This window comes from Lates calcarifer, linkage group LG11, assembly GCF_001640805.2.
Source record: "Lates calcarifer isolate ASB-BC8 linkage group LG11, TLL_Latcal_v3, whole genome shotgun sequence".
Classification (NCBI taxonomy): domain Eukaryota; kingdom Metazoa; phylum Chordata; class Actinopteri; family Centropomidae; genus Lates; species Lates calcarifer.
In genome coordinates, this window is record NC_066843.1 from 21,232,512 (window position 1) to 21,255,600 (window position 23,089).

At 39.5% G+C, this 23,089-nt stretch overlaps 1 protein-coding gene across 1 annotated transcript in view; it reads left to right on the top strand.

Annotated features, from left to right (window-relative positions):
• Positions 1–4,266: 4,266 nt before the first annotated feature.
• Positions 4,267–23,089, top strand: part of aoc2 (amine oxidase copper containing 2) — a 48,757-nt gene continuing 29,934 nt past the window's right edge. The window contains 1 exon segment of the mRNA XM_051073794.1: positions 4,267–6,162. Coding sequence (XP_050929751.1) covers positions 4,605–6,162 — 1,558 coding nt within the window. The 5' untranslated portion in view covers positions 4,267–4,604.

Genomic DNA, 23,089 nt, shown 5'->3' on the forward strand with positions numbered 1-23,089 from the left:
AAAGGCATGTTATTCTGTGTTCATGCCATAACAGGTAAAATAAAAAAATTAAAAAAAAAGAAAATTCCCCCATGCATAAAAACATGACATTTTACACCCCTTTCTTTGCATAAAGAAAACAAAAAAGAGGCTTGACTGCACAAAAGCATGACACATGACACTTTTTAAGGGGATTGAATGATGCTACCAGAGCAAACAAAGATCCAGGGAACACCATGAACATTCACGAAGGAATGACACTTGATACTATTTTATTACTATACTATTAACAAAGAAAGAGAGAAAAGTTATTACTTTTGTGTGCGCCATGATAAGAAATGTGTGTTCTCTATATGTGGAAGACGGTAATCCTGCCTCTAGACCAGGGGCCAGTATCAGGGGGCAGCCAGCTATGTTTGGGTTCAACTTAGGTTTTCTGGTATCACAAGGCTGGCCCACATTTAACCAGGGTAAATCACTGTAGTAACTTATTTTCAGAGAAAAACATCTAAAAACCCACTGTACACAACCTGTTCAGTGCCAAACAGCAGACAGACACAATTAGAGACTAGCTGAGACTAGCAAAAATAATAGATTATTTAGCAACAGATATCTCTCAGAATGAATATTGAGCTAAACACTGATCAGATGGACATGAACACTGCACTGCAGTTAATGTTGCTCTGTAACTGCAGGATGTGGAAATAAATGGCTTGTTTGCTAACAAGCTAAAGGTGGTGATATGTCAGTGTTGTCTTCACAACTTGTTTCCTAAAGTGGCCATAAAATCAGTAATGTTTAAATGTCATGTACAGGTGTGTATAAAATGGATACAAAGCATATGTAAGAAAAGATATGTTAAATAAAGACTTGTATGGTCATAAATGCATCAAGGTTGTGCATTAGACATTTGTGTGCAAGTATTCAACAGCGTCTTTATCCAAACATGCCACCCATGGTGGTCGCTTTGCATCAAAATGTTGGAGGGAAACCTGAAAATCCTTTGGCTATCAAACACATCAGAATAACAGAGGGAATGCTGGCTGCATGCCTAGTCTGAAAAAAACATTTCCCACCAGGATAGCAGGTAGCGACAGCAGGTCAAGAGCAGGCCAATTAGGACCAACATCCTTTTCTGTGTGACCTGACAGGACCTGGAAGAAACAACAACAGGGGTCCTGTCTATTGTTAGTCCTGCAGTCTGTACATCCAGCTTCACTGATGGCAGATTTATGGAAACGTTCTAAGAACAAGATATTGTAAGAAAAGAGCAAACTTTAATACATTTAAGTGTTAAGTTGGAACTCTACATATGCATTTGGATATGTGAAAAAAGGTTTGTAAAGGCTTTAGTGTTTCCACAGGTAGCTGTGTGAAGTCTGATAACTGTCCTCAAGTGTCATTTGAGTCTGTGTTGATTGAGGCTGAAGACTGGAGTGTAAAGTTAGAAAGAATGGAGCTTACCAAACCTTTGTTAACTGCTACTCTTCGCTGTTTAATGTTAGAGGTTAGAGGTTCCACAGACTACAATAACTACTGCTAGCACAACACATCCAAAGGTTTAATTGCTTTACATTGCACCTCAACATCAACACGGACTCAAATGACACTTGAGGACAGTTATCAGACTTCACACAGCTACCTCTGGAAACACTAAAGCCTTCACACACATCCAAACCTCTGTCTGAACTGTTGTGGGTCAATCAGTTTCTCCTCAGGCAGTTGAGAGGCAGCAGACAATAAAAGATGTGGTGTCTAACCCAATACATACACTCCATATACAATATGAAAAAGTTTATGAAGGATTCAACATTGGTATTGGTAGTTAGTATCTGTGAATGATATCAGTATATCTGTGGGTAATGTCCAAAATAGCATATATTGATACTGTCAATAGAATTGAGGAAAATTATTTGTATTATTATTTATATTATCTGTAAGCTTTACTCTTGTGTGCTACAATATATTGTATGCACAATATACAGGAAGTCTATAATCATATCAAGGTGTGACTGATGTGATGCAGTTCTGACACATTACTGTGGTAATGGTTGATTCTGCATTTTAAGGGAGGCTTTCATTGTTGTTGCAAAAGTAATTATGACTCACTTTGGTTCCAGATTAGAACCCCAGTTCACCCAGGGCTTTTCTGTGTGGAGTTTGCATGTTCTCCCTGTGCCTGTGTGTGTTTTCCAGGTTCTCCAGCTTCCTCCCACAGTCCAGAGACATGCAGGTTAACTGGTGACTCTAAAATTACCCATAGGTGTGAGTTGTTTGTTTGTCCATATATGTCAGCCCTGTGATGAAAAGGCTCCTGCTGCTCCTACAACCCCACTCAACACCTGCTGTTATAATTAGAAATTACTATTACTACTTCTAGTATTATTGCTACTTTTGCAATTACTACTTTAATTATCACTACTATTATTACTGCTATTGTATTACCCCCCCCATCATTAACTACTTACATACTTTCTTATTATATACTTTCCTTTGTTTTTAAATAGCAGATCAGACAGCTGCAGTTGATTCAAAACACTGCTGCTCAAGTCATTAACTAAGCCCAAGAAAGTAGATCATAGCACTCCAGTTCTCAGATCTTTACACAGTCTTTCTGTCTGTTAGAGAATTGACTTAAAATACTGCTGTTGGTTTATACAGTCCAGAATGATTTAGTGCCAAAATACATTTCTGCGCTGCTGCCACGTCACGAACCATCCAGACCCCTCAGGTCGTCCAGGACAGGTCTGCTTTCTGTCCTCAGAGTCAAAGCTAAACATGGAGAAGCAGTGCTCAGGTTTGGAACAACCTCCCAGAGAACTTAAGGTCTGATAAAACTCTCAGTTCTTTTAAATCAAACCTTTCTGTTCTCCACTGCCTTTAATTAATAATAATAAATAATCACTAATTTCCTATCCTGCACTCTAACTTTTACTCTTGTATTAATATTTAAGTTTTACCTCTGTTATTTCGTTTTAAGTTAAACTGAGTCAAATCTGTGTGTCTCAAGTGCAGGCCTATCTTAATCGTGGTTTGTGTTATTTTAGATATGAGAGGTCCATGTGACTCCTCTGAGAAAAATTGTATGCAAACTAACCATAATGCAATCCTTGCTGGGTAGTAGCTATATATGAATAAGATGCTCATCTTTCTATTAACAGACTTTGATTTCAAGTAAACAATCCATTAGACATTTAGTGAAGCCATGGTTATTAGTTCTGAAAGAGATGATAACACAATTTAACATTGAAAGTGACAAATTTCTGATTACTGAGTTAATACTAAAAAAAACACTGAATTTATTGTCATATTTTATTGTCCAGATGATCATGTAAAAACTTGCTTTCCTGCATTACTCAGATAAAGCACTAACATGAGTTAACACAACTCTCTCACTTTGTAATGAATGACAAATGAAGAATTCTAAGTTATCAGGAATCACTTTTACTGAAGCAAGACTTGATTTGTATCCGTTTTCACGATGCAGATGTTTTAGGTCTTTAAGGCCTAGCAACTTGTAACTGTTATATATGACAAAATGAATATGAGTTGTGAACAGTTGTGCACAATATAGGCAGTAAATACCATGATGTACACAGAGAGCATGTCCTCTGTAATATTTGTGGAAATTTTGATAAAGAGGTACATTTATGAATACACACATGTTGCACATATTGACTTTTTAAGGGGTGATTAATATATTTTTCAGACTAAAATAAATATCCAAAAAGTAGGAGTAAAAAATATATATAAAAAATAAAATAAAAAAGATGCATAAGTGTCCACCAGAACAATGGCTTTGAGACAGCATTTAAACTATATGTGGAGAGATTTTAAGAAACAGCTGAACAGTTTTTTTTTTTTTTGTAATGCTAAATACTAATGCTTCTGTGATGCAAAATTTATAAAGAGTTTGGTTAGTGGCTAGTTTATGGAGAACGATAAACATGACTCCAGGAAACAGGTTCCACAAAATACATTCCTTTTTTAAAATTCTCACACTGTGTTTCCATCACCTGCTGTTTTTTCTTTTTCTTTATTTCCTTTTTTATGTGCTTTGGAAACACACATATATTTACTATGCATTCCATACCAGGATAGGAAACTGAAAACAAAAAGTCAGGTTGAAACATGAAAGAAAAAGAAGTCGGACTATTGTTTAGATCTTCTACAAATGGAAATGTGAGCCAAGAAGTGCATGAAGCTTTTATCGTGTTTGTAGTTTTGTGTCTTTATGTATTTACTGTGTGTGTACTGCAACTTTACACACAAATGTTTGGGTTTTGTTTGACTGACAGAGGCAGAATCCTCATAAAACATCGCTTGTCTTTTTTCAGTTTTCTATTGTCCATTTAAATCGTGTAATCGCGATGACCATTAAACGATCGTATAAATAGTCCTGTTGTGTAGCTGAACAGATGTTGGATGAAACCACAGTTCCATATATGTTCATTCAAAGGAAGGGGGAGGGCAGGGGGTTGTGGGTTCCACGCAGAGAAGGGTGGAAACGGATGATGGTGCGGGGCGCGCCTCTCCTTTCCAAAATCGTCTGACCGCTCGCCCTTTCCCAGGGCTCATTCCTCTCCTCTCTTTCTCCAAACCCGTGCGTAAAGGTAGAGGAGAGAATGAACTCTCTAGTGAAATGGGGGCTTATCCTCTTTGTCCTCGTCTCCATCATTCTCAACATCGTCCTGATTGGCATCCACTCCAGCAGGTCGCCCAAATGTTCCTCTCAGCGCGTCCATCCGCTGCGGGGCAAACACGACGACCGCAGCCTGGTGTTCGCTGACCTCACCCGGGAGGAGTACCTGCAGGTCCAGCAGTACATGCTCAAGCAGAAAGACTTGAATATATCCACCAAGCAGATCACCAAGCCATCGGAAAACTTCTTGTTCCTTATAGACCTCTCTCTGCCAAAGAAAGCGGATGCGCTGGCTTACTTGGACGGCAAAGGCAACAAGCCGACGAGAGAGGCAACGGTGGTGGTCTTCCACGGCGCTCTAGGCTGCATCAAGGAGTACGTTGTGGGACCCCTGCCCAGCCCTATATACCACAGAGATGTCACTAAAGAGAGGTACAAGACAGAGCTGCCTATCACGGCGCGCACGGTCACCATCGGAGAATACTATCTGCTTTTCCAGTTTCTCGAGACTGAGGTCTTCTCCAAGCTGGAAAAGGTCATGAAAGAGAGCTTCGACATGGGGAAGGACAAGAAGATAAACGCGTTCGAGCAAATGCCTCGCGGAGTTCGATCCGGAGACAGAAAGACCTGGATATCTTTCTTCAGGGATGTGAGCGGTATGTACATCTACCCTGTTGGTTTCGAGGTACTGATCAACCATGAGAGCTTAAACGCGTCCGAATGGAAAGTTGAGCGAGTGCTTTATAACGGCCAATACTTCGACACAGTGGAAGAACTTAAACAGAAATACAACACTGGCTCTGTTAAGAAAATAGTTTACAAGGAGTCCCCTGAGTATGGCTCTCTGAAACCCAAGAATAAGTCACTGCAAATCGGCCCACAGCTGTTTTACGCAGAGGGGAAGCGCTTCAGCGTAAGCAAGAACCACGTCCTGTATCTGGACTGGAGCTTCGCCTTCGGCCTGAGCTCTCTCACGGGCATGAGGGTGTTTGATGTGCGGTTCAAGAATGAGAGGATAGCTTATGAGCTTAGCGTACAGGAGGCCATGTCAGTGTATGGGTCTGTGACCCCGGGGATGATCCTCACCAAGTTTCTGGATTCGAGCATCGGGATAGGACGCTTCGCACACGAACTGGTCCGTGGCGCGGATTGCCCCTACGAAGCCACCTACGTGGACACATATCGCTACATCGATGTCCCAAGTCCGATCAGATTTAGGAATTCAATATGCATCTTTGAGCACAACATGGGCCAGCCCCTGCGGAGGCACTTCTCTGACTTTTTCCACAACAGTTATGGAGGGATGGTGAACAGCGCCTTAGTGTTCAGAACGATCACAGCTATAGGAAACTATGACTATATGTGGGATTTCATCTTCTACCAGAGCGGATCAGTAGAGGCCAAGGTGCACGCCACCGGCTACATCTCTTCTTCTTACATGGTGGACGGTAGCCGGAAATACGGTCACCAGGTGGCGGAAAAAGTCCTGGGGAATATCCACACCCACTTCATCAACTTCAAAGTGGACTTGGATGTGTTGGGTGAGTGGCAGTACTTCTTTAAAACCTGTTTATCTGTTGCAATATGAAAAAAAGAAAAGAAAAAGAAGTTCCATTAGATCAGAGAAAACAAATATAGCAATTTATAACTACAGCAGTTTAGTTAGGATGTGTTGAAGAATTGATGTGTCCATCATGGCCATTGGACTTGGCCATTGGGGTGGGGGGTTGGGGGGATAGCTGCACTAGGGCCCTTTAATAAATTAATCCTGCCATGGTGAAAATGACCAATCTGATATAAATATTGTTGATCCCATGGTTGGTGGAAATAGGCATTTGACAGATTCTTTACAGAGCATGTGGTCATTGGTTTCCAACCAGATGATGACCCAAACAGGCATCACAACTGCAGCCAGCCATGCAGTTTGAAAGCTCTCTTGCTGCTATAGGGTAAGAAATGGATGATTCTTACTCTGTTGTTAGTAGTTGATGTGAAAACCTATAGCCCAAATAGATGTAATAAAGGGCAAGCAATACCTTTGATGTCCAGCCTTGTATAAGCAATAGGGATTAACCATTATAAATCACAGAGACTGGCTGTGTGTCCATTGTGTTTTGATCTGAAACTGGTGTAGGAACATATAATACAAACATAATGTATGCAACTATAAGAAATTTCTCAGTCTACACGGTCTGCAATGTTATGAGCTGAGCTGAGGAGAACTGATAGAGTGGGAGATAATTCTCTGCAGGTCAATCACTACACTACACATAGTCATTACACATAGACATTTGGTCCATCGTAGACACAAAAATATTGAAAAGGGCAGCTTTATTTTAAAATTACATAGAAAAAAACTGAACACCTGACATGCACAGATGAACAGGAGAATCAAAATATTCAGTGTAGCTCTGTTTTGGTTTGGAAATGACAACAGAAATCAATGACAAACATTTTTGCACTGGTTCCTCTTCAGGAGTGAAGAATGTATTCCAGACCAAAGACATGGAGTTTGTTAATGTGTCACTGCCATGGATGCCTGATCACTATGCTATGGTCCCCCAGCTGGTGGAAAATCAACTCAAAACAGAAAAGGTCTGTCTTTATTCACTTCCTTAAATATTCACATGAATTTAACTTTTTTAAGCAACATTTAAAAATAACAGGAATGAATAACAGTGTGCAACAAAGGTAAACGACTACATAACCATAAGCTTTTGAGAATTTGTAGACAGCATGAGGTGTTTTCTGCTAAGGCACCAGAATAGTCTGTGTTACCTTTGTAAAGACTGCTTATGTGGACATCATTATTGATTTTGATTTGTTCCAGTTCATCACTGACATTTACTTCTTAGATCAAAATTCACTTTTATGAAGCAAAATTGTTAACTGTCCATAAAAAAAAAAAAACATAATTATCCCTGAATATATGTTTTATTTAACCACGATGTAAGTAAACTGTAATAATAAAAGGCATCTGTTGTACACAGTAGAATCTTCATACTCACACTGTAAGTCATTTGTTATTAGATTTGGATGTGTTTTTTTCATGAATTTGCATATTTGTGAGAAAAGAAAATTATAATTAAAGCTGCAAGCAGTGTTGAATGGGCCCTTGCACCCCGCGCCTGTTGGGGGACCTGCGGCCATGGGGTCTCTGCTGGTCGAACAATGCAGTTCTGCAACTGCGTGACTGCCAGACACAGAATGAATGAGTCAGAAGTCCCTTACTGCCCCCATCAGGTGGCGCTATGACTATACCTGAATATTGGCATGTAGATGTGGCATGTAGATTCAGGCCTTGACAGTTACCAAACGTGAAGTTTGGGGCAGATTGGACAGTGCATGCGGGAGTTACAACAACTTCCTAGTTTAATGGCGAAGCATCGAAATTCGCCATGGCGACACAGCAAAGGCATCTCATGAAGACTCACAGTCTTCACAATTCAGCACCATTATGATCTTAATGCTTGTCTGACCCCATTTGAGGTCAATCAGAGCAACCTACTTAGAAAAAACACATCATTTCCTGTTGCCAATAAGTGGAGCTATGATTCTATCTGTATATTGGAATGTATGTTCGTTCAGGACAGATCTGTTGTCAAACCTGTGAAATTTGGGGCAGATCAGACAAAGTTTGCATGAATTACATCAACTTTCTGGTTAATGGCGAAACATCAAACCTCGCCACGGCGCCACAGACATGCCCTTCAACAGAACATCAAAATTTTCACAATAAGGCATCATGAATAATACGATGATGATGATAAACGATATGATAAAATCTGTAGGAGGAGTTCAATCAAATACAATGTCCCCAAATGCCAAAAATGTTTTTAAATTTTCAAATTAAAATTAAAATGGCTGACTTCCCGTAGGTTTGAGGCCATGATGTCAAGAGACTTTTTGGTGCGTCTCGGCATGTTACATCATGCCTCTGAATTTCATTCACCTCAGACAAACTAAGTCCAATGGCAAGGGGGTTTTGAGTATGTCCAAGGGGGCGCTATGGGGAATGGGTAGGCATTGTTGTCCCACCTTTAAACCGGTAGCATAGGAAGTCACAGAGCTGAGTTAACACAGACACAGACAACAGGGAGAAACCTGCTGTACACTACCTGCTCAGCACCAAACAGCAAATGGATGGAAACTAGTTGGTGAACATAATGGAGTATTTAGCAGCTGAAGAGAATGAATGCCATTGTTTCTCTGTGTCTACTGGGTGTGAAAATAGGCAATTGGTGCTTGCTGACACAGAAGTCATAATGACTTTACAACTTTATACACTGACAATGATAGAGTTGTGTTTACAGGATCCAAACAACATCCATCCAAAATATCAATTAATACTGCAATAAGCAACAACCCCCAATAACCATCCTGCATCTGAGTTTGCAGAATGAGCTACTAAACAAAATCCACCAGGAAAAAATGCACCGCTAATGTCAGTTTGCAGGTTAGAGAGCTAATAAGCTGCAGCACATTAAACTGCATGTAAATTTACTCGCATTTGTTTCGTTGGCCACTTTAGATGCTGATGTCACATTGTCTACCTATGGTTTTTAAGCTACTTTAAGCTTGTTACGTTGCTCCTTCATTCCCCTGTCGGGGCTCAGCCTGCCAGCTCTGCCATGATGTTCTCATGTACTGTTTATGCTGTAGTCAATAAAGTAACTCTTGAATCTTGAGTTTGGGACAAATGTCTACTGTGACACTTCCACAGGAGGCCGCTCTGCGTTACAACACCAAGAGTCCTCGTTACCTCCACATTGCCAGCAACAAGACCAACCGCTGGGGTCACCAACGTTCCTACAGGTTGCAGGTGTTCAGCTTCACAGGGGACCACCTCCCAGAGAGCCAGGCTGAGGAGAAGGCCATGTCCTGGGCCAGGTGAGACTGGACAGCTGCAAAATCAAAAAAAACCTCACATCCTCAAAAATTAATGAAATGTCAAAGCATTTCCTTGATGATTAACAGTTGTATCAGACAGATACAGACAGATACCTGGAAAACTGGGAAATATGACCTCCAGCAGGCTCAGTTTAAACTTTAGGTTAAATTTATTCTAAATTATTTTGGTGAAAATCAGAGTCAGTACTTGCTGTGCAGCATGACTGGGAAGCAACAATGATGGGATGAGCCCCCCTGTGGACAGGGATGTCTTGGAGACAGAGTGTATGTTTGTGTTTCTATGTCTACATTTTTTTCTCAGTTCAAAGCACAAAGCACCTTTGAGAATAGAAAATACACTGCCTAATGGAGTGTGTCTGTGCTTTCATCTTCCCCTTTTTGGATATTCTAGTTCTCTTTATTAACTCTAAGAAAAAAAATAATTTGTATATTTTTATTATTTTTCTTTTATACTTATTCAAGACAAAAACTAATTCAAAAAAAGAGTACACATTGCTCACATTTTTGCCTCTTTCTATTAACTCCCTGTCAGCGTCAGAAGTAATTCTAAGGTCCAGTTTACTGCTAGCTTCATGGAGTATCCAAGTCAAGCTGGAGAACTTACACCAGATTACATCGTTTCCGACTGAGGAAAAGATGAGCAGAGAATTATTTTTTTCAACTATTTGGACCTGGTTAATGTAAGGGTTCACATTTAGAAGCTATTAGATTTGGTGTTCTTATCTTTCTAAAACGGACTGTACATGCACCACAGCCGACATCTGTCTGGCTTTGCTAAGCTGTTTTTAAGCATCTTATACCACAGTGCACTTCACCCTCTTTTATGTTTTTGAATAATTTGTTATTGCACAGTTTGTTATTGTTTTCAGTATCAGTTGTGGTAATAAACATAGCATAGTCAGACTGGCAAACAGTGGTCCAGTGGTCTGTAAAAGAATCTAGTTTTTACTGGTCCTCTCAGTGTCTTTGCCACAGCTGTCTCTGTGCCTGTCATTCAGGGTTCACTACAACCATCACCACCTGAGCCCCCTGTAACTTCTGATTTAACAAAGAACAATTGTGTTTTTCTTACTAATGAAAAGTTGAATTCATAGTTAATAAAACATAACCTTCATAAAATTAAATATGCTCAGGGTTTTTTCTGTAGCTATGGTGTCTAATATTAGCTAATAGCTAGTAGATGTAAAATACCTGATAGTGGTCAAATCAAGTCAAGGCAGGTTTTATTTATATGCCAAATCACAACAGAAGTTATCTCAAGGCACTTTTCACATAGAGCAGGTCTAGACCACCGTACTAGTAATCAGAATATGTCTGGATTATGGACTGTTAGTCAGACAAGACATTAGATGTCACCTTGGACTATGGGAAATTATAATGAAAATAACCCTTGGACCCTTCCTACTGCTACACTTTGTCTATTGGTTGAAAACATATCCAATATGTTTATTACAAAAGTAGTAAAAAGAAGTAAACATACCATACATCACCACTTAACATGTTGTTTCATGCCTTGGTTCCATTCAACACTCCCAGAGTGTAACACTGATGCCATTAAGGCAATAGACACAGGAGGATCTTGGGAAATGTAAGGAAATCAAATGTGTTGTTTCCTGTACTGACCACTCTCTCTGTACCTCCTCTGTCTGGCTCCAGGTATAAGGTTGCCATCACCAAGCATAAGGACTTAGAGCAGACCAGCAGCAGTCTGTACAGTCAAAACAACATCTGGACTCCAGCTGTCGACTTCAGCAAGTACATTGACGACAACGAAAACATCGAAAATGAGGTGTGTTGAGCTGGAATCTACATGTATAAATACTACCAGAATAACTCATATGTTATATTAGACAATTTAGCTAAAGGAGTTTATTTAGCTAAAGAATTTGCATGTGTATCTGCAGGACCTGGTTGCCTGGGTGACCACTGGTTTCCTCCACATCCCTCATGCCGAGGACATCCCCAATACAGTAACTGTGGGAAATGGGGGTGGGGTCCTGCTGCGGCCCCACAACTACTTTGATGAGGATCCATCCATCCATTCTGCTGATGGGGTATACTTTGGCCCGGGCAGTGAGAACAGCTGTGACAAGAACAGGATGGCATGCCTGGCTCAAGACACCTGCAGTCCTGTGCTGGAGCCCTTCACCTATCATGGCTTTGATGGAGTCATGAAGTTTGAGGACTGGCTCTGATTTAGTGATCACTGCTAGCTAACAGTTTCCAAGCCATGATGATTTCAGAGAGAGGCTTGGGCTTATTTATCAATCTATCATGAAGCTTTTGTCAATTTTAACATGTTTATAGAAGCAGTTCAGGACAGCTTTTTGTGCTACACGTGTTTTAAAACTGTACTATGCAAGAAATTGAACAAAGTATTTTTTCAGTATTTTCTTTCTGAGCATGAGATAAGAAGATTGATACCACTCTCAGATCTGTGTGTTAGAATAAAGCGGGAGGAAACAGCTAGCCTGACTTTATCCAAAGTTATATCAAGACATGTCTGCTAGGGATGGGGGAAAGCAGTTCACATAAAAATTACCCTCTCTGATGAATCAATTCAGCAATGCCAATAGCCAATTTTTGTATGTAAGTAAAATTACAGTGCAGCGCTCAGACAATATACAATACTCTATACCCCCAGCTGACCAACACACATTGCAGCATGTGTTCATTGTGAATGCAACCTTCATCACAACTGGTTAGCATAACTGCCAGTTATGATGAAGGTTGCATTTCAGTGAAGTAAGAAGTAATTTTGGTTTTCAAATCATGACACCAAGAGTCAGAATCAGCTCTTTCGATCTTTCACACTCGGGGTATCCTACAGCATTTATGATTTACTTGATGAGAATGTAAATAAGTAAGTGATCTAGACGTCACAAATGGTTACAAAGAAAGGAATTTACAATTACAAACACAACAAAACTGGCAGTTCTTCCCTGCCTCCTGTCTTAATGCTACACCAGGCTAACCACATTCTCACTCCAGCTGTCTATCTATTCTTATCTATGCAGCTCTAGTTATTAGTATACCAAGAAAAGCTACAGTGGAGAATAACATTCCGTCACCATTAACAGGCTTTTACATTCTGCCTATCCTAATCACTGGTGGGCAACCCTCGCATTGGCCAGGAAATGATGAATCAACCATTGAGAATGAAATTTACCACTGTCTCTCTGAAATATCAGCATTTTGGGCTGCCACTGAGGTTTCCTTCTGCAGCTTGAAACATCCATGTTTTCGATCATTACCCACAAGTCATGCAACTACTGACCATTTTCCAAGCATATATGGTTTTGGGGGGTTGTTTTTTTTTTCTTTTTGTTTGTTTGTTTGTTTTTTTAATACTGACTTCCTACCTTATAGATGAGCATTGGTTTTCATTAATTTCATTGCAAATACAAAAAACTCAACCATGTCATTGCCTTATCTGTTGTCAAAGCTACACCGTCATTACATGATTAGCCTGTCAAAATTGTTGTGTTTAAGGGTGCTCTGACAAATGATAAGATTATTATTTTGTCACAATTTATTGCTTTACTTACCGTTAATAACAAGATTATTCACTGCAAGCACATATTTTATTAGTAACAATTTCTGCCTGAGATTCATCACAGTTTTTTTTTCAAAACCTTACAAGTATATCCTCAGAAATGTGACCCGTAGTTTGAGATTTTGCAAACAAAGGGGTTATCATTGTAATTATTATCTTTGTTTTAGTTTTGTTTGCATTATTTTTCCTTTTATGGCAATAATCTCTTTTTAGCACAAAATCAAAATACGTCCATATGCTATTGTGGAAGACACAAGAATTCTTTTTTTTTTTCCTTTCTGGGTTTCTTACTGTTGAACAGCTGTGATGTATTCATTGTAAACTGACACTGTACTGTCACATGTGTGCAGTGCTCTACTACTCAGTCCAAAGCGGGCTCACTCTCTGATGTGGCCTGAGGCTGTGACTACTGAACTAATGTTTGATTAGTTTATCATTTTTAGTATATTTTTCTACAGTGCATCATTCTGAGCAATTGTGTTGTTGTTTTTGTTGTTTCTTCTTTTAATAAAAGGAGAGAATTTTTGTGTAAGATGGTCTGCTGCATTTGGTCTTTGAAAAATATTAATGTTATTAACTCTCTCTGTGTGTGTGTGTGTGTGTGTGTGTGTGTGCGTGCGTGTGTTTGTGTGAGTGTATGTCGCTGAAGTTAAACATTGTAAGCGGTTCTCTGCCTCAGATGTCAGTTTCCGCTGTGACTTGTACTTGTTTAGAAAGGCAGTGACAGGATGTTAACAACAAAAGAAAACAGGAGTCCGATGAAAAATCCAACAAAACCTGCACTTAAAGGCCAGATAAGGCCATGCTGAACTTACCATTACCATTATATATATATATATATATATATATATATATATATATATATATATATATATGCACATATGCACAATACATATTTAGAACCTTTACTTAGTGCTCAGTTTAAATGAGTCTTCCTGGATTTCACACTGCTCTGCACACCTGGATTTGGATTTTCTATGGTGATTACATCACACCCTGCAATACCCTTACCTTGGTTAACTGATTAAATCTGGGGGCTCCTTCCTGACCAAAGTCAACAAATGGTCTCGTCTGTGTCACTGTGAGGTCTGTGAATGCAAATACCCATTCCTTCTGTGATCCCAACTGTAGTTGCACCCTGACATTTCACCACTCATGCAACCTTTGTTCACCCTGCATTTACGTAAAGTATGACCACTGCCCCTTTACCCGCTGTAAAACTGTCCTCCTGCCCTTCACTCTAGGTAAGTTTGCTCTGTGCATTAGTAAACTGACCATATTCTAGAATACTAATAAACCACCACCACCACAGCAAACTTTGAACTAAGGACAAATAATTTTTCTTCAATAGCAGCCAGGTCCGGGAAGAGTCCTGGTTGCTCCAGACCTCTTCCTGTTGTGATGCCCAAAGGTTGGCCAGGGGATGAGGGGAATAACAATTTTAAAATTACCCAGGGAAAAAAGGAAACAGGAAACTGAAAACAAATGCAACAACCAAAGTTTTATTTACAAAACAGAAATGTTTGTGTGTATCTGTCCATATATTATTGGATGTGTCCTTGATCATGTAAAGCTACTTTCTATGTTTGCCTTGTGATATTTAAGTCAATAAACTAACAAACTATTAATGTGTGAGGGGGGGTGACAACAAAAATGACAAGATGTATAAGGTACAACAGAGTTAGAGTTATTGAATCAAGGTAAGTATCACCTCAGCACAGCCTTATCTGGCCTTTAAGTGCAGGTTTTTGCTGGATTTTTCATGGGAGCCCTGCTCTCTTTTGTTATTAACATCCTGTCACTGCCTTTTTTAAACAAGTACAAGTCACAGAGGAAACTGACATCTGAGGCAGAGAACCACTTACAATGTTTAACTTCACTGACACACACACACACACACACACACACACACACACACACACACACACACACGTGTATAAGCCTCACACTACTTTTGGTTTTCCCAGGAGGGAGAAAATTGAAACCAGACCAGTGAAGAAAGGGCACAACTGCCCCCAACCCCCATCCCCCAAACTCCATTCCCAGACCAGAACCAGAAGATGAGATATGAGTGCATGTAAGGTTCAGTGATCGTTAATGTGTGTGTGTGTGTGTGTGTGTGTTCAATATCTTGAATATCTTTATAGCCTTGTATTTTCTCAAGGCAGCAGTAAAGAAGAAAAAAAATGCAAGTAACAGCCAAGTTTAGCTAATAAAATGTTGTGTAACCAATCCAAACAAAGACAAAGGTGAGAAATTATTGTATGAAATAATATTTATATGTGGTTTATATGTGATCAAGAGCTATTCCTGTATGTGGGTCATTGACCCTTTCATGCATGAATTATGAAGTCCTCAGTCAGGATTTTTTTCAATTGAAGAGCTATGTATTTAACAAACCAATCAATAGAATTATATATTATGTTAAAATTATAAAATAATACCAATGTCTAATAATGTTAATCTAACATGTTCACATATTACATATATCCTTTCAGCCTTTCTATCATGCCTTGTACTTGAGCTCTACAAAATATAAAAGACACTAACTGTTGCTTTCATAATGTCAAGACATGTACATTATTTAGGTTAAATTAACCACAGCTTGCCCATCTTGTTTAATAAACAGGCATACAACATTTTACTCTGAAAATTGTGACAGCAGCAGCTGAGTGACACAGACAGGTGAGCTGCAGGCTCTCAGGTAAGCTCTGATGTTACATGCCATGTCTTATCCTTGAGGGTTGTGGGGGCTAGCCGACATTGGACGAGAGGCAGGGTACACCCTAGACAGATTGCCAGTCTCACAGGGCTGACATATCCAGACAAACAACCATTCAGATTCACACTCACACCTACAGTCAACAATTAACCTGCATGTCTTTGGACTATGGGAGAAAGCTGGAGTACCCGGAGAGAACCCACACAAACTCCACAAAGTAAAGCCTGAACCTGGGGGTTCAAACCCCGAACCTTCTTGTTGTGGGGCACTGCCATGAACAAGAATTTTAAAGTAAATGATACATGCTACAGTGGCCTGAACAGTAGCACAGAGAATCACAGTATTCAAGATGAGAAAGGACAAAACAATGGATGATTTGCTTATGTTATTGGAAAAATGAGGTGGTGTGGTTTTGTAATATTTCTTAACTCAAGAGAACAGGACTGAATAACTGACTCAAGATGCTTCTCAGATTTCTGCTGGAAATCAAAAATGACCCCATGTTTCTGGAAACAAACTTTGAGTTACAGGCCAGTAACACAGTACACAATATTGGGGTCACAAATGGGGCAAACCAAAATGCTGCAATATAAGAAGAAAGAAGTCTAGCAGGAAGGAAACATGAGCATTCGGATGATCAGACAGATTGTAAACACACCCCAGGTTAGTCAAACTTATTTGGATAAATAAAAGAAAACATGTGGCAAAAAATACTATCCAAACTACCTGCTGTAAACAGCCATCAACACTGAGTTCATCACATTTCCTAAAAAAAAACAACAAAAGTAACAAAAGATTTTCATAGTTTTTACTACATTACATACAGCCACAAATGATAAGAAATTGGAAAATTGGAATTAAAAAACCCTTTAAAAACCCACTACACCCATACATAGTCTGCCATTACTATTCTGGGATAGATATTCTTGGAATTTTTAGAAACAATCACAGCAGTGGGTGGGCCTTATCCTCACTAAACTGCTCTAGTTCTGTAACATCTGGAGGCTGTAAGTAGCAAGTTTTCTGAGTGGCTACTGACAACACAAGTTTTTGTTGATTTCCCAACATATAAGCTGGGCAGCTTATCAATGTGTCCTTCCCTAAAACAGTAAGGGAAAGGAAGGAAACCAAACACAATGGCGCATCAGTGGAAGACTTATTAAAGGCTGCAGGGAAAGCAGCCTCAGCTACTTCAAAGCAGGTTTGTTACATTGTGTTCTATTTTGTGTAATATTCCCTGTCTAATTTTCAGACAAGAAAATTGCAATTTATAACAAATAGTTATACAGTTAGATTTGGTAAAAAAAAAAAAAAATAAATAAATAAATAAAATACATCTTTTGTTCAGATGATGAAATTCTAGGATGAATTTCCTTTTTGGTGAAACCAGTGTTATTTCTGACCAGTAAAATTGCAGTGCTGTCACCGTGTTTACTATTGCACGACCAGACTAAAAACATATTCCTCTGTGGCAGATATCATCTGTCAAAGAGGATATAATCCCCCATGAAGTCAGTTTCCTATAGCTGTGATGAACACTAATGTGTTATTTGCTAGTCCTCCATTGTGAGAAGTGCCTCCTAAGAGGACAACTGGTGTCAACTGCTAAGAAGCAGATGGAGTTTGACCAGTGTGCAGAAAATGAAAGGTATCTATGGACTGAATAAGGGCTGTCAACTCCCTGGACCACATGACCAATGCTGCCATCAAGGAACTTCCAATCATGTAATATTAGATTGATCCGTTTATTAGTCTCATCATACAAGAACAGATAATGAAACTATCATCAATTATCCATCCATCCATCTGTCCATTATGTATACCACTTATACACAGTGGCTTGTGGAACAAATCAAATCTTGGACCTGTTCAGTGTGCCTCTGTAAAAGCTTTCCATACCTGGTGAGGTGATCCCCCAGAGTTTACTGGCTGTTGTTACTGGTTTTCTGACTGGTCCAATCACGCACCATGAACCAAAATCTATGGTTTATAGTTCAGTGTAGACAAGGCACAGCGCAAAGAGCATATGTTTATCTTGGTGCCATTGCATTTAGGGAAAGTCAGGAGGAAAGAATAAATTTGAACTCACTGTCCTTCAATACAATACAGCCCCCCCCCCACTGCACACTATGCTGCCCTCCATCAAGAAATTTGCTGAGCATAACCTTTGTTTTTTTTTTGTGTGTGTGTGTGTGTGTGGGGGGGGGGGGGGGTCAACTTTATTTTAGGACAGTGGAGATGAGAGAGGAAACAGGGAGAGAGAGCAGGGGAATGACACGCAGTAAAGGTCCGGCTGAACCGGGAGTTGATCTGGGGACCAGCTGCTTAGTGAATGAAAATGAGTACTTTACCCTGCACAGGCTCTGCTTTACTAAGTCATCTGGCATTTGTTGAAATTGCAGGACAATGTAATAATGTTTGGACAAGTAGCAAACACAAGTAGACGTTGTCCAGGGACACCTAAACACACCTGCACAGACCAACACTCATGCAGTGCACACAGCAAGAGTTCCCACTCACCACTCACAATTGAGTGAGGACAAATTTATTACAGCAATTTCAACTGAGGATGCAAAATAATAAACATGGGTTTGTACCCCTATAGAACTGGTGTTACTGAACCTGCTTTTTCCTTCATCCTGAGTGCTGTGAAGGAATTCCCAGGCACCACACACCTGACCTCTGTGTAGTGCTTTTGCAAAAGGGCAGGTGTTGTTCAGTGCTCACACAGCAACAGCATTATGGAACCTCCCAAATCTCAGTCGAGAAATAATCACCATAGCTATACTAAAGCAAATAACTCCACTGACAAAACCTCTGTTTTTATTTGTGAGCTATGAAAGCCAGGTACATACACTGTCTACTGCATAGACATCAAACACAAATCTAAAAACACATAACTAAATAATGCTGCTTTGAGCAATACATAACATTGTATACAAAACTAAAGCTGACATTCCTTGCACTTTCCCATGAGAAGTAGGGTATACTATTTTTTGGTTTATGAACCAGTGACATAGGCACTTTTTGCAATACATTTAAATAAGTGGCTTTGCTGGAATGTGACTTTTTTGTATTGTATTTATAATTTCATATCTTATGAATATTGTCAATTTGATCACTTTTTCTTTGCTATAGTACAGTAGTAGTGCTAGTGTGAAGTAATTGTTAGCTTGTAAACTGTGCCAATTGGATGATAGTCAACTTAAAAGATAAGTCCAGTATTTTGGAACCATGTTTTGGGTGTAAATGCCTGATAGACAAAACTCTTTGGAATCAGTGCAGTATTGAGCAAGAATTGTGTACCTGACAACTGCAATAGCAGCTGCAAGGTAATCCAATTGTGCAATTGTCCACCAAAAAGCTTGTTTTTTTCATTGAAAGGCTCAGGTTGTTATTATACAACATTGTGGATATGATTCCTAATAGTTTTTTCCCATAGAAATATAGTGTTTTATTAAAGAGTAAGGTCCTTTTTGTTTAATCAGAAACATCACAGTACATCAGTACCAGACTCCACTGACAGTTAATAACTGTTAGTGTTATTGTGTGACTTTTAGTAGTGAAAGAAGTGTTGACATCCTTTACATGCATAGAAGTACCACACAGTAACTAACAAATACCCAGTTGGATTACACTGCATCAGCTGTTCATCGTTGCTGAGTATACAGTTCATGCTCAATACTGCACTGACTATTTTTATTTCAAAAGTGTTTGGATCAATTATCTATCCTCATCTATCATATACACCCATAAAAATACCAGAGTTACCCTGTTAGAGGGAAAAGACAATATGATTTATATATATATATATATGCAAAATTAGTAGCTGACTTTTCCTTATGAGACAAAATATCAACTCTTAGAGAGATAAAAACATTACTTCTGGGAAACACTGAAAGTACAGTATGGCAGTAAGTCACACACTTCAATCAAGGCTGTTACTTTTTATTTAAAATTCAAAATACTGTTTGAATAAAAAAAACACCGAAGGACAGGTTTACATTGTTTTCAAGTCAATGTTAATGCAATACTCCCGTGTCTATACTGTATGTACATTAGAGGAGTTATTGGTGGGTGCAACTGGTCCTCCAGTCCATACTGGCCATTACAAGATCCCTTCCTGATGCAATTCCAACGTAATGTTCCACTGTAAGATTGAGGACAAAATCCAGAGTTTCTGTTCTGTGTTAACATATATTCTGAAGATCAGAGTCTTTGGTAGATACCCCCTTGATTTGGCTAACTCACTGATGAAGTAATGTAAACTGAATTTGTATGCATGTTTTGTCCCACATAAGCTATACTGGAACTACTATTGTTGTCACAGCCAGTGGAGGCAAGAGGAACAATTACAGCTGCCAAGACTTGTTTCAGTGTTAGTGTCTCATAATGTCTCAGTGAACTCTGCAATCAAAGCTGTATACTGATAAGACAATACTGTACCACAGGAAGCAGTACTGTATCCTGCTAACAATCCATCAGAGGGTGTCGTAGCACAGTTTGTTCCAACACTGCCTTTGTACAGACAGAGGGTTTGGAAGTCACACACACCAGAGGTTTGGATGCTGAAGGAACTGTTTGCATTAACTTTCAAGGCTTCATTTACTTCCTACCGGAAAGCTGGAAGTGAAGAAATTTCTTCATACATGAAAAAAGCCTGTTTACTATGAAATGTACATGATTTTCCAGATGATTTATATATATTTTTTTACATTGGGTACTTTACTGCTGACCTTTGCACCAGTTAAAGTTATTCACTGGACTTGAAGCTGCTGAAATTTCAATAAACACTGGAAAAATGGTGGAGGTCTAAAAACATTCGACTGGTAATATATAAGCCACTATAAGACAGACTTTAAAAAAATGTGAACCTGTTTCTTCAAATACAAGAGGTTGATAAGTTTGTGGCGCTGAGGTAAGACAGAGATGAGTTAAATAGCTCACATTATACACAAAAGGACAACATCAGCCTTTATGTAGATATCTGCTGAATGTGGATCTCGTCCACCACCCGCCCTATTCACCAGCTTTGGCCCCTCAGGCTCACCCAGTGTCAGCTGGGATAGGCCTCCTGGATGAAAACAGAAAAACCACAAAAGTTTATTAACTTCAAACTCTGTAAAGACTTGAACTGCAATGTGGCGTGTAACAAGAACTGTTTAACTCCTCCTTCTGCCTTAGGCCACAAACTTATCAATCACCCTCTGGTAGCTGGCACACAACAGGAATCTAGTTGTTGAATATTATACAGCGATTTATCAAACACTTTAGCAAAAACAATTAGCATTCCCGGTTTGAGAGGTCAATCCCGCTCCATCTCTCAAACTGTGTGGACACTTGAGAGGCTCCAGATTTTGTGCGTCAGAGATTAATTTAAGTGAACTTTGCACAAGCAGAATGAGAGGAGGTCGCTTCGTGATGGTTAGTGAAAACATCTCACCCTGTTCCTCACAGAAATGAATGGGAGTGACATCTTGATTTTGAGGTGACAGCCGTAACTGGCATGTTCCTTTATTCGTTTGCTTAAAAACCTGTTTCACTCAAAAACTTAAATAAAAGCTGGATAAAACCACATTTCACATGTACTTTGAAGACGGTCCCTCACTTCAGTATCATTTTCCATACTACTGTTGAGTTGCACAAGATTTTCAAAGTGTCAGTTTTCATTATCGAATGATAGGATGAAATGAAAATCAATCTTTATTCTGCACTACACAATAAAACAGGTGAAAACTGATGATCGTGTTGAAAAGACTCCAGATTTTGTCTGAGGTAACTCAAGAGCAAAGAGAATTAAGGCAGGGTCAGTTCACTGCCAGCAGTGAATCAGTCTTACTCTAAAAAAAAAAAAAAATAAGTACATCTGTGTGGGTGTAGCATGGGTGTACAGGGCCTTTCAAAGCCAAAATAAAACAGCAACACAGTTTCTGTATTTAAAAAAATATATCTGAATACATATCATCACATGATCCCAGTCCCAATTGCTGTGTGGGACTGTTCTAAGTTCCAGTTCAAGCCTGCTTGTTCACTAAAGACAGATGCATAGAGGCACATTACTGAGGATGAATGTAATGCCACACATCTGCACAGGAGGTGCAACAGCATTCACTTATGTCACTAGACATAAATATATGACAAAAACAAAACCAAAAAAACAAAGAAGAAGGATCTCCATGTCAGGAACAAAAAAAGCTCCATAAAAAAATGTATATATATGCAAACAATCGCAGCTGCTTCCTGAAGCAGTGAGAAAAGCTGTCCGTATTCTATTTGAGCAATATAAGGCCAGGAGAGGACTAAGCAGAGTTGCATTGTGAAAGTCCATATTCTTCAGCGATGTACACAGAATGTTTGAGGGGCAGGGGCAACTACTGAACAAAGGGAACTTTGCCTGGGTGGGTAAGGCAGAGAGCTAAAAAAGAAACCCAAGGAAAAAAGGAGGAAAAAAAAACATTTAAGAGCTGTTGATAAATCCTGGAAGGCACAGCATCCAGAAGACTCTCAATACCAGACAGGAAGAGAAAACAGCAGGCCTATGAACTTCAGTCCCAGCTGAGCAGCAGATGGGAGACAGGCTATGTAGGTGTCTTTGTGACAACAGTGATTTGTCACAATACTAATGGGAAAACAGTCTGATGTCAGGTTCCAGAGCACTGGACAGCTAAAAGGTTAGATGTCAGAGAGCATGTTGGTGGCTGCAGAGTAAGGCCTAAACCAAAAATGGAGGAGGATCCCAACCACAGCTGTGGACAGCTCAGGGAGGTGTAGTTGCAATTGTGTGTGTTGGTGTGTGAGAGACCCAGTTGGATAGGGTTTTATATATACACAACAGTGAGCACCATTTACCAGCTTATTTGATACCTCATGAATCATCCAGAGGTTGTAAAACCACCAGGTACTCCAAAACATGCTGGAAATTACTGGTCAGTACTGTTAGACCTACAGCTGATGATGTTGGTGTTGGTGTGTGTGTTTGTAGGGGTTGTCAGTAAAGAGCTTCAGAGTTGCTGCTTCTGGTTTCTTAATCTTCTCAATGTTCTTCAGGATCATATCATGGAGAGTCACCTAAAAGCAGCAACAAGCAGAAATGTTAGAATTAGATTTGTTGTTAAATTTAGCATAAAGATTTAAAGGTCTGCAAAAATGAGTTAACAGGCTGCAATAAGCCCTAATCCAGGAATTCACACTATATATGACAGATGATTCAGTCATTCAGTTGGTCATAAAAATGTTATAGAAAAAATGGTTAAAACACAAATGTCAGGTCTAATGATAG